This window comes from Physella acuta, unplaced genomic scaffold, assembly GCF_028476545.2.
Source record: "Physella acuta isolate Inbredline_101_S28 unplaced genomic scaffold, ASM2847654v3 ptg000970l, whole genome shotgun sequence".
Taxonomy (NCBI): Eukaryota; Metazoa; Mollusca; class Gastropoda; family Physidae; genus Physella; species Physella acuta.
Genome location: NW_026732487.1, coordinates 5,551 through 18,441, shown reverse-complemented (window position 1 = coordinate 18,441; position 12,891 = coordinate 5,551). Strand labels below are relative to the sequence as shown.

Sequence of the window (12,891 nt, the reverse complement as noted above, 5' to 3'; positions counted from 1 at the left end):
TTATATTGATTAGAAATAGCACTAATATTTCCGAAGTTTTTAGGGAACGATAAACTTATTTAACAAAATTACACAATAGTTTCTACGTTAATATAACTTTATTCAGTATATTCTTTTTGGTATCGATACCTCACAAAATCAAGTAGTGTTCTGCCAGATTTTTTACTTAAGGGGTCTTAGGGGTCATCCATTTATGACGTCCACAATTTTTTTGGATTTTGGACCCCCCCCCCCCCCCCCCCACAAAAATCAACTTATTTCCCTTATAAAAGTCCATACGCGTCCGCAAAAGTCATTTTTTTTCGGACCCCCCCCCCCCTCCGGCGTGTGGACGTCATAAAAGGATGACCCCTAACAATCTGAAAGTCTACCGCCTCTCGAACGAGATGGAATTTATATAGTTAACATAATTATACTTTTACTAGTGTCCGCCCCCCCCCCCCCCCCCGAAAATATCAAGTCTGGAAGAAACACTGATAGGTAGCTTAATGACTACAAATGCTGTTTCATGCCTATTAGACAGTGAAATGTGTGTATGAACTGCTTGTAGTCTATGATTTGTGTAATGTATTAAACGTATAAACATCATTACATAAATGTCCTTAACTACACACTTTAAAACCGTTAGCGACTATTCCGAGTTTGTGATTCCCCATCTCCATAATCTATTGGTATTCTAGTCACTTATTAATAATTAATTCCACAGAATGTGGATGACCCCAAAATTTTAGTAGTCCTCGTTGACTATAATATAGGGATCTATGTTTTTCAATAATTTCTCTCATTTAGCCTAAATATTCAAAGTAGAACAAAAAATATGTTGAGAATTTGTATACATTTTATTTTAGCTTTTTATCTGTTCTAAAAATGTGAATATTTCAATGTAAAATTTAATATATGAACTTCCGCATGGAACCCCACCCCTAGTTCACTCAAGTCGATTTTCTTTAAACCCCCCCCCCCCCAACCTCCCCGCTTAGTGTGGACGTCATTATTGGATGATTACACTAAGGTTAAATTTAATTAATCATATCTAAAGGGGAGTAAAGGATTAAGTAATAAAATAGATTAAAATCGTAGAGGCTAATGTTCACAATTAACATTTATATTAACATTAAACAATGAGAAAATAATTTGCCAACCTCCGGCAAATGTTTCTAGTATCGGCTTTCTGTAAGAGTATCGATACTTCCGCCATCTAGTTTGAGAGTACTTGGTCGTCGTAAGAAAATACGGCGCGAAATAAACATAATCTACATTGCATATGTAATAGTCAAAGGTATCTCCATAAGTCAAACACTAGCCCAAGCAATCAACTAGTCTAGTTCTAAGTCTGCTGCACGGGAAAGACAGTTCACCTGTGTAAACCTCCTAAGTAAAATGGCGTCCGAAGGTTCTTCGTCTTCTACCATGGATTCTATCGAAAAGTATGGTGACATTTTGTTTTTTGGGAGTTCACTTTCTTTGTCACACTCCTTGTGCAAACTAAAAATAGAATAGCTAGCCTAATCTAGCTAAAATTTTGGTGTTTCTCTAGATCTACAATTCTACATTCTAGATTAGATTTCTACAATCTCTACATTTAAGTACATTAACATTTAAAATAAATCTAGATCTATAATTTCTAGAGTCAAGCTAGATCTAGATTAAGAATAGATCTAGTCTAGAATCTAGATATTCTCACTAGGCCTAAATCTTAAATTATTTATTTTTTTACCAATAGGCCTACCAATAAAAACTAGATCTAGAATCTAGATCTAAAGTCTAGAGATATAGATCTATTTCTAACTAAGGGGTCATCCATTTTTTATGACGTCCAACCACGGGGGGGGGGGGGGGGGGGGGGGGTCCGAAAAAAATTGACTTTTGTGGACGCATATGGACTTGTATAAGGAAGAAAGTGGATTTTTGTGGACGGGGTGGGGGGTTCCAAAATCTGAAAAATTGTGGACGTCATAAATGGATGACCCCTAACCACTGGGATTAGATCTCATCTACATTAAACATTTGATGATTCTAGCTCATTAGGGGCTAAAATACATGATTTTAATTATTGGTGCCTTACGGCCTAGCTGAGAAATGTTTTTCCATGACAACCATTCAGAGATCTGGTTCCTAAAGTTGGATCATGTGTGGGGAGGGGGAAGCGGAGGTAGAAAACCTTACTGAAGCGTGAACATGTCGTCTGTTTTTGGCTCATAGAAACATTAATTAGCATGTCTCATGCGAAACCTTGGCACCTGCACGTAAACTGTTCATTTATGAACACTTCCGAGTCAAGTACTTCAGTTTTCTCTCTCAAGAATTGTTTTTAGATCTAGAAATTTACCGTTGCATGGTACCCTCATTTCTATTTTTACATCAGCCGGATGAAGTGGCCTAGTGTTGGCAAAACTTGAACCAATCAACAAAGCTTCGTAAATATTTATTAGGGCCTAGGCCTATATAATAATTGGGTTGCAAAATGAAATATACTACAGATTCTGCTAAATATCAGATACTGCTTAGTCAGTACTGCTTTCATTAGGTACTAGGATAAATTTTGAAAATTGGTTTAATAGGGAAACAACCACTACAGTTAAAAGGAGCAAAAAATTACAATAACAGAACAGTTTTCCTTTTTGATGTAGCTCAAACGGTTAAATAGTTATGATTTTTTTTCGTATTAAAAAAGGTGATTTTTTTAACATAAGTTTTTTCCCAATTTCTGTGATAGTTTTTTTAAGCGTTTACTAAAATTGTCCTGCCTTGTAAATCATATGGTCAAATTGGTTATAACTTTGCAATATCTTTATCTATCATATATGCAAGGATAATAAACAATAAAATTAGAAATTTATGGGCAGAGTTAACCAAAAACAGAAGTAGAACAGGGTACCCCCCCTATTTTTTCATATACAGTGCATTCATAAAATCTCAGTTAGAATTTTAACACTTTGAAAAATTAAGCTCAAACTTGCTGAGAATGATGAGCTATGGATGTGTCAGTTATTACAATCAAAATAATATTCATAACTGAAAAGATTTTTGTTTTAACTGCTACAAAGCTGATAAATTATACAATTTCGCAAAACCGAAGTCTTGTTGATGTGAAATGCAACATGATGGCAAATTTGAGTTATTAAGCACTTAAGTCTCAAAATTTGCCTGGCTCTAGATGACTCTATTCTCAAACAGAAACAATCAAAATATGTATTTAAGTCTATCTGTTTGGCAAAAAATAAGGGGTGGAACAGGGTACACCCCCTATTTTTAAATATGAAATTTGTTCATACACTATTTGTTTACGCTCAATCTATTTGAATCTAAAGCTAACAGCTAACTAGAGTGAAGCTCTAAAATAAGTGTGTGTGATGGTTCTATCTAAATAGTTGACAAATAGGTAAAGGATGGTAAAAATGTAAAATGCTGAGTCATCGACACACCTGACATCATTGAAAAACTGAGCGCATATATTTAAATTTTAAAAAAAAAAAAGGCAAATTATATCTATTAGAAATGTAAGGTGTTTTATTCGTATAAATGTAATAAACTTGTTGGTATACTTATATATCTAATATATAAAGCTCAATTCTGTAACGCATATGTTTGTCGTTGGCATTTCTACGGATTTAAGTGTTAGATCAATTATCGTGCGCGTTTGTCTAAATTTATGAGTTAAAAAATTACTATTAAAAGTGTTGGGAAATCATTTTCATTTTTCAAATTATAGTAATAATTGTCGGCATGTTCATTAAACACAAGTTTTAAAAAAATATCATCTTTTACAAAAATTCTAATTATGTTTTTATTTAGTCCTATAGCGCTTACTTCCCTTTGATAAATTAGGCAAAACACAATTACTTCCCTTTATGAATCCATTGCATTAGTTGAAAAGCATTTACTTTTTAATTACTTTGTTTTGGTGTTGGGAAAAAAATAATTACATAATTAGCGGGGATTGATCAAGTGCAAATGTTTTAGGTATTTTACGGATAAGCTTGGAGTATTATAATTGTTCATTAAATTGAAACAGGCGCGTTCGTTTAAGTGAGTGCAAAAACTATGAATAAGTTGGGGTACTATAGTCGTTTATTAAGCTAAAACAGGCGATTCTGCCCCGGGCGTTTATGTTCGCGTTAGTGTTTTCTTTGTGTTTAGGTGGGTTTGCGTTAGTGGTTGCGTTTTGATTTGGTTCGTTTTTGTTCTTTCTTTTTTCGTTTTTGTTTGTGTTTTTTTTTGTTTGGGTTTGTATTTGTGTTTTTGGTTGGTTTTGCGTTTGGATTTGGTTTGTTTTCGTTTGCTTTTTCGTTTTTTTTTTTTTGGTATTGGTGTTTGTGGTTGGGTTTGTTGTTAGGTTTTTGTTTTCGTTTGTTTTTTCTTTGTGTTTGTATTGGTGTTTGTGGTTGTGGTTGGGTTTGTTGTTAGGTTTTTGTTTTCGTTTGTATTTCTAATTGTGTTAGCGTTATGTTTGCGTTTTGTTGTTTTGGTTGGTTGTGGTTTGGGTGGGCAATGCCGGGTTTATGATGATTACTAAACACACAGGTAATGGTCTTTAACGGAAAGGTTTTTCACAGAAGCCAGAGCAGGGCCTGGCCGGGACGGCTAGTATAGTTTAATTTAAAAAGATGTGTTTCTGCTTATTCGTTAATATATTACATTTCAGGAGAAGTTCAACATTGGTTGGTTTTTGAAGGAAATAGTTCATATCACAAATTAATTAGTTTGCCTAAATAAAAGATAAACACATTATTTATTTTAATAGTTTTAATTTCTCGTTTACATAGTGTTCCATCATTAGACCATATAACTGACATTAGGCCATATAACTGCTTATCATATTGTAGAGATGTGCTGGTTTTAGAAGTGTAGGTTCTACCTGGAAAAGTAAACAGTACAAGTACATTATTTGCCTTCCCATCAAAATAAAGAGGTTTTCTGAATACACCAAATATTTAATGTGTATTAATACCAGACCTTCCTTTCTCCCCCCCCCCCCCCCCCCTTCACTACCGTCAATATCAAAACAACGCTCGCCACTATCGTCGGCGTCAAAACAACGATCGTCGGCGTCAAAACAACGTTCGCCACTATCACGGCGTCAAAACAACGTTCGCCACTATCAAAACAACGCTCGGCGGCGGCAAAACAACGTTCGCCACTATCACCGGCATCAAAACAGCGTTCGCCACTATCAAAACAACGCTCGTCGGCGTCAAAACAACGTTCGCCACTATCACCGGCGTCAAAACAGCGTTCGCCACTATCAAAACAACGCTCGTCGGCGTCAAAACAACGCTCGCCACTATCACTATCGCCGGCATCAAAACAACGCTCGCCACTATCGCCGGCATCAAAACAACGCTCGCCACTATCAAAACTACGCTCGTCGGCATCAAAACAACGCTCGCCACTATCGCGGGCGTCAAAACAAAGCTCGACATAATGGCCAGCATCAACACAGCGCTCGCCAATATCGCCTGCGTAAAACAGCGTTTCCCACTATCGCCAGAGTCAAAACAACGATCGCTATTGTCAAAACATCGCCCGCCACCAACGCCCGAGTCAAAAATGCCTTCGGTACTATCACCAGTGTCGAAACAGCGTTCGCCGTAAGCGCCAGAGTCAAAACAGTATTCGCCACTAACGCTCGAATAAAAAAGGCGTTCGCTACTTTTGCCGGCGTCAAAACAGCGTTCGCCATTATCGCCCGAGTCAAAACAGCGTTTGTCACTATTGCCCGAATCAAAACAGCATTCGCCACTATCGCCCGAATCAAAACAGCGTTCGCCACTATCGCCCGAGTCAAAACAATGATCGCCACTATCGTAAATACAGTAATACAAGCATATCAGCTAGACTAAGTCACACAAGTGTTAGCAGCGAGACCCGACAACTTCCGGTTCACTTTCACTTCCAGTCTGTAAACAGTTAAAGTCCCAAACAGTACACCAAACTGTGAAGCGTTTTGCAGCTAAGAGACACATCCAATCATTATGATTTTTTACAGTAATAGAGAAAAATGGATAATAATGGAGATTATGCAATAAAATTTCAAGTAGAGCCCATAGAGAAGTTTAGGGAATAAGTCAAACTTACCTTATTTTCAATGAAACACTCCATAAAAAATAGTCCATGAAAATATTTTAAAAAATATATAATACGCTAAGTCCATTTTTCTTCAAAATAATACTCCTCGCAATAAAATTGACCAGGCAAAAACGGAGAATAATAAAAATTTCGAAACACTCGCACTCGCGCGTCCGCCAACTCTCGATATTTGGGTAACGGGAGGAAAATCTCGCCGCGCATCGTAAAACGGGAGCCAAATCCTAGTACCTAGCTTTCATAGTTAAAACAGGCATGATAATTAGGTATACCAACGTCTTTTAGTAGACTTCCGAACTGGTTTCTAGATCTTGTGTTGTAACCTAGTCTATTTTTATGGTTAGAAATTAGGGGTAGGTTTTTGAGTATTTTATCCCAAAACCATAAGTACATTTTTACAATGACTAAATTATATTGGTAAAAACAATATGGCTGATGGTTTGAATCTTCAAAAATTCAGTTTTTATTTGTTTGTCTCATGAGACCCCTGTGTGGTTGAGAAAACCTGAGCTTTTACAACTTTACATCTGCAGAAGTGAAATAATGAAGAAAGCCGCTGAACTCTTGGCACAGGGTAAAAAAAACATGATCTGTGGGGAGGTCCCAAAGGCTGTGAATGTATTTGAGGAGGCTGTGCAATTATTGTAAGTACTGTTTGACTTGTTTTTCTGTTACCATACAAGTTAACTGGTGAATTCCAATTGTTTTATATATATCAATAGAGTTAAAGAATGTGGTGAGCTGTCACATGACTGTGCAGATGCTTACTTTAACTGTGGTTCAGCATTGCTGGAGCTAGGTCGAATGGAAACAAATGTCTTGGGCACAGCTTTGGAAGGAGGTAACTGTTAGTTTATTTGATCTACTCATTCCTTTGGTTTATGTGGTTGTTTTTATTTCAAATACACTTGTTTAAAAATTCATTTTATTAAACATTGATTGTCCTACCTTAAAATAACTACATTAGCAAACTTCCTGCTTTACTTGTATTTTAGTGGATGTTGAGGAAGAAAAGGAGGAAGAAGAAAATGAACAGTTTGAAAAGCCACCTGCAGATGATGGTATGTTTATTCACATGGTCTATTCTAACTTTTTTTATATTGCTAGTCTAGCACATTTTAAAATGTATTTAACTCAATCCGTTTATCAAGAAAAAAAATATTCCAATTATAACTGTAGAATACTATAATTTTTGTTAAACTTAAAAATTTGTATTAAACATTAGGTGCAGAAATTCATTAACTTGGCTCAAGTGTGTCAAGATTGGTATTATTTGTTTATCCATATTTTGAAATGTGCTCTTTGGTGTCATTGCTTCTTTAGCACCCAAACTCACCTGTAATTTTTTTTTTTTTCTGTTTACTCTGCTTTCTGTAGAAGTGAAAGCTTTTGCTTGTAGCCCTAGCACTACTAGACAAATGCATCTATTAAAACTACACCTCCACTGCTTTTAATTACTATGCTGAACTGCGTGGCATTGCCTAGTCTGGTGATGCATGTACGATTTTAAACATGCTTATTTAACATCTTAAGAAAATTTTTGCACCTTGTTATTAAATGCACTTTGCGTTGGAGGATTTGAACTGAGGCATCCTTAAACTTAGATTTTATTTAAGGCTTAAAGTACATTATAAAGTATTATACTTGTCCGTTACTTCACACTTGCATCTTTGTATAGAGTAAACCTTTATTTTTTATATCCCTTTTTTTAAACTCTGCTTTTATATTCTCCTGCCTTGTGCTAAGTAAGGTGTGGGAATGCTATGTAGACGGCATGGGTATGGGTTTTAAAAACCTTTTCATTCACAGACAATGTGAGGAAACAACTGAGGGAGGAAGTTTATGAAGCTATGGCAGAAGGAGAAAGAGAAGAAGAGTTTTCAAAGATCATCACTGAGAAAGCTATCAAGTCTTGTGCAGATTTGGTTGAGAAAGATGGGGAAAGTAAGATGGAAGGTACTGAAGCTGCTGTTGAAGGTTCAGAGGCTAAAACTAATGGAGACAAGCATGCGGAGGATGTTAAAGATAATGGGAATACAGAGGGTGCAAAAAATGGTGACTCTACTGTGAATCCTTCATCTGACAAGGTAGAAGCACCTGCCTCAAAAGAAAGTGAAGAGGTAAAAGCTGTAGACAGTGAAAAAAGTGAGAGCAAAGCTGAGACTGAAATGGAGGCTGAGAGCACTGATAAAACTGAAGTGGCCAAAGATCAAGCGGAGAATGGTACCAAGGAGTCAAGTGATAAACCACAGGAGTCCAATGGAGATTCTAAGACCCAAGGGTCAGATGACAAGGTGGCCAGTGGGGACTCTAAGGCTGAAGAAAGCAAAGAGGAAACAAATTCAATGGAAACTGAGGTGTCTAATGGTACTACAACCAGTGAAGACAAAGTAGAGACTGACAAAACCAAAGCAGTTGAAACCGCTGACAAAGCTGAGGCAGACAAAGATAATGTTGAAACCACTGATAAGACAGAAGCTAAAAACGGTGTTGAAGCAGACAAGAGCAGTGTTGAAACCAAAGATAAGGTTGATGCAGATACCAACATAGATACCAAAGACAAAGCAGAGGCAGACAAAACCACTGAAACTAAGGACAAGGTAGAGGCAGACAAAGACAATGGTGTGGAGTCAAATGATAAAAAGCCAGTAGAAGCTGCAAGTGAAGAGGCTAAAAGTACTGCTGAGGACGCCGAGGGGAAAAATGGTGAAAGTAAAGAAGCTGATGAGGATGTTGAAATGGCTGAAGCTTCAGATGGTGAATCCCTTTTCCTATACAATTATATTGTGCTTACTAACATTCTGACCATTAACTTAATAGTGCAGCTACTACTTGCTTGACATTTTCTTGGTTACCCTCACCTTTTCTAGCCAACCCAAGTTATCTTTTCTTGTTTTATAATGCATGTATCACTACAGTTATTACCTTGTGCCAGAGAAATGTTAATGTGCATGTTTATTGTTCGTGAAATGTTCAGTACTTTTGCTCACTATTGTTATACTCTTAAGTTTCACAGTGTGTCTTGTTTTTATCACCAGAAGAGGAAGGCGCAGAAGAAGAGGCAGCTGAAGGTGAAGAAAGTCAAGAAGGGGAAGAAACTGAAGAGAAAGAAGAGGTAATAATTGTAAATGTTTGCTACTTTTGTCAGTTTGTTAGTCAAATCAACTCAACTAATTTGTAGTTTATTAATACATTTGGATGTAGTAATGTTATTATCGTTAGTTCTAAATTCACATGAATTTCAAATTTTTTTCAGGACATTCCAAATTTCCAGCTAGCTTGGGAGTACCTTGACCTTGCTAAAGTAATTTATTTAAAGTAAGTTGTCAAGTGATAGCAAATTTTCTTTAACTTTGCATTTTGTGAATTTTATCTCAATTGCTTTTTTTTTTCTGTTCAGGAGTGAAAGCAAAGAAGACCTTTTAAGAGCAGCAGAATGTCATATTAAGTTGGGAGAAGTCAGCATGGAAACAGGTAAAACTTGTAAAAATCTTTATGAATTATTCTAAGTTATGCTCAAAACTTGATTGTTTAACAATGAAATTATTTTTTTATCAGAGCAACATGCAACAGCTGCTGAAGATTTGCAGAGTGCCTTAAAAATTCAACAGAAATTACTCCCTGCTGATGACAGATTAATTGCAGAGACTCATTACCAGCTTGGTTTGGCTTATGGACTAGGGAAAGAATTCCAGCTCTCTATTGAACAATACAAACTGGCTATTAGTGTTATTGAAGCTAAAATTGGTATGTGCATTTGCATAAAGTTCTCTTATGAGTTGTGTGACATTTATTTGCAAACTAAAGTCAACTGAATTTTGTTTTCTTTTAACTTCTAGCATCATTGACCAAACTCATTGAGGGAAAAGATGCAGACACAGAGAACAAAGGTAAAATTGTCCTATTGTTTGCCTGGTAATACTTGTTCATGACAAAGTATGGTCATTGTGGTCAAGGTATATCTATCATTGCAGCTTGTTGGTTGGATTTAAATTGTATTTGGTGAGTTTAGTCCTAAGTATTCCTAGATTTCTTTGCTTTAACAACTCTTTCCTTTTGCAGAAAACTGTGAAACAGATGAATTAAAAAAGCACAAAGATGAGATAAAGGAGCTTCAAGATCTCATACCAGAGATGAAAACAAAGGTACACAATAACTGCTTAAAGAATGTTTTTTTTCCATACTAGTTTTGTTTGTTCGAAAAATTCTCAATGTGTGTTGTGTATATCCTATTTGTTATTGTGAAACAGATTGAAGATACACAACAAGAAGCCAGTGATATGGAAAAAATGAAAGAAATGGCTAAGGAAGTTTTGGGGCTTTCAGGAACAACAAAGGTAAAGCTGTTGTAGTTTGACATTAATTTACTAATTCACTGAAGAAGTGTATTTTACTGTTTACATTAATTTTATTACTTATGTTTATGGCTATGAAATTTTTTTGTTGAATCACATATTTTTGTAGTCTTTAAAGTCTTATTTTGTATCCTGATAGGGATTTGGTTCACCAGTTAAAAAAGCAGATCCAGGTGCAGCTAGTGGTAGTACAGACGTTGATGAAAATGGAGAGGTACTGTTTTAAATTAGTCTGTATAGCTAGTTAGAGGTATGAATCTATTGATAGTATGCTTTATATTCACTGAAAATATCTTTATTTCCAGAAAAAACCATCGGATATTGCTCACTTAGTTAGGAAAAAGGTAAATATTGAAGTCTTTATTGAAAAGACTATTTATGTATAAATGTTAAGCCCAGTGTTAATCCTTGACCATTCTGTTGATGAATCCAGAGAAAGCCAGAGGATGATGTGGCACCATCCAGCCTTGAGATCAAGAAGATTCGCCAGGAGGAGGGAGCATCTGGTGATGCTGTCAATGGAGTGGAAGCTGTCAATGGTCAGGCCAAGGTTAATGGCAATGGAGAGACAACTGTGTGTGGTGATAGTGTTGTTCCCCCTGCTGAAGTGATTGTAAGTCTTAAATTTTCTAAATTGAAAAGGTGTAAATACACTACTGCTTAGAATAGTCATCACTGGTCTGCTCTTTTCATAAGTTCACCAAAACAGTCTAAGATATAAATTTTAGGTAAACCCTTTGAAAATCCTTAACCCTGACCCTAAAATCCATGAGCTTAATGTACACACAAGACTGAATTTAAAAAATAAAGACTAGGAATATAGCAACAAAGTTAACTATTGATTTGATGAACATTTGTTCATGAATACTTCGACTTACTATGCCAGTCCTTCCAGTAGATAGACCCTCTTTTGGACATAGGCCAAAAAAGGGTTTTTTTTTTTTTTTTTAAATCTTTTCATCGTAAAATGCATGATAAACATAACAAACATTTTAGTTCGTGGGCGCAGCCATCATGAACTTACACAAGTCAAGTAGTACTAGTTACATACTTTTTTAATATCTTTTTGTTTCTGAACTGTCGATCTGGGTACGGTATCTGACCAATATGGTATTCTGTTGGGTCCCAAAGTTTTAAGACACTGACATAACTGGTTAACAATCCCAGCATTTGTAGGAGATTCTGTGTTTGTGTTCATACATGAGTTGCAATTAGCTTCAATATGTTAGTAGCTACTCTGGTAGATTCCAGTTGGCAACTTATATCAGTAAATTTCTGTATTCTTTTTGTTTTTGGGTTTTTTTAATTATGATTTTTAAGGGCTTTTACCATAAGCCCAGTTTCCTCTAATATATTGGTTAGATGCATCCCCAAGTTTACTAAGTAAACCTGTAAATTAACTTGTGTAGTCTCCTGACAAGCCATTATTAAATTTTATATATGATATATATATATGTGTGTGTGAGCTAATAACTTTGAATCTCCTCCCCAGAAGAGTGATGCTGCTGCAGCAGCTGAGCCCATGAGCACATAGTGAAGCAACATCTGTGATCCCTTCATGTGTACATGATCCATCATGCTTTATCCTCATCATATGTACATCTTCCATCAAGCTTACTGCATCATTTTTCCATAGGACTAATCATTTACACCAATTTTCTAATCTCCACTCATTTTTAGTGTGCTAATCTTTTATTTGTAGCCTCTTGTATTATTATTACCCTTTTGAGGCGGTGTATAATAAATAGAGGACCATTGATTGTTGTTGTAAAAATACTTTAATACCATAACTTGTTCATAATCCAAACCATAACTTGTTAATGTGGTTGGTTGTTGCTGCTGCATTTTGGCTTTGTTGATAAGTGAGATTAAAATTATTGTCAAGCACTTGTTTTCTTCTGTTTTACTTAAATCACTGTTTAGCTTTTAGTTTTACTGGATGTGAACTGTTGTAGATACAACCATCACAAATTTGTTGTTCAGTTTGAAAATTCCTAAGATTATATTTTATGGATTTGACATAGAGACACTATTTCTATTAAAAGCCAAATGTCATGTGTTTACATTGGAAACTGGAAGTGTATCTGGCCAACCTCAGCAAGACTTAGGTTGTTAATGAAAACACTATCTTCCTGCAACTTCATACAGGAATGTTTTTGGGAAAAGTATTTTAAAAATAAAACAGTTCTTCATTGGCCGTTAACTTATTAATCCCGATTGTTTTAAAATTAAACCTTATAGTTTACAGATGTTACATAATTAGTCGCTGATAATTGCAATCTTTTGCTAACTGGTCATCCATTTATGCCGTCCACTGGGGGGGGGGGGGGGGGGGGGTCCGAAAAAATTCACTTTTGCGTACGCGCGTGTGGATTTTTTTTTTTGGGGGGGGGGGGGGGGGGGGCATTAATGGATGTTTGAAATGTATTTCTGAATATTAAGGTTATTT

The 12,891-nt window shown here is 35.9% G+C and overlaps 1 protein-coding gene across 1 annotated transcript; it reads left to right on the top strand.

Annotated features, from left to right (window-relative positions):
• Positions 1-1,195: 1,195 nt before the first annotated feature.
• Positions 1,196-12,329, top strand: LOC131954065 (histone-binding protein N1/N2). Its single transcript, XM_059317564.1, has 16 exons — positions 1,196-1,427; positions 6,621-6,731; positions 6,810-6,928; positions 7,083-7,148; positions 7,897-8,844; positions 9,126-9,202; positions 9,344-9,405; positions 9,488-9,561; positions 9,646-9,834; positions 9,927-9,977; positions 10,150-10,232; positions 10,338-10,424; positions 10,582-10,656; positions 10,748-10,786; positions 10,876-11,055; positions 11,935-12,329. Exons 1-16 carry the CDS (start codon positions 1,381-1,383, stop codon positions 11,974-11,976), a joined length of 2,250 nt encoding a protein of 749 aa, XP_059173547.1. The 5' UTR covers positions 1,196-1,380; the 3' UTR covers positions 11,977-12,329.
• Positions 12,330-12,891: the final 562 nt, after the last annotated feature.

Excerpts from the sequence above, each read along its gene's own strand:
- LOC131954065 (XM_059317564.1), top strand. The coding sequence starts at position 1,381 with ATGGCGTCCGAAGGTTCTTCGTCTTCTACCATGGATTCTATCGAAAA. Across the intron at positions 9,203-9,343 it reads AAACTGAAGAGAAAGAAGAG|GACATTCCAAATTTCCAGCT; the intron begins GTAATAATTGTA and ends AATTTTTTTCAG. Across the intron at positions 9,835-9,926 it reads TGTTATTGAAGCTAAAATTG|CATCATTGACCAAACTCATT; the intron begins GTATGTGCATTT and ends TTTAACTTCTAG.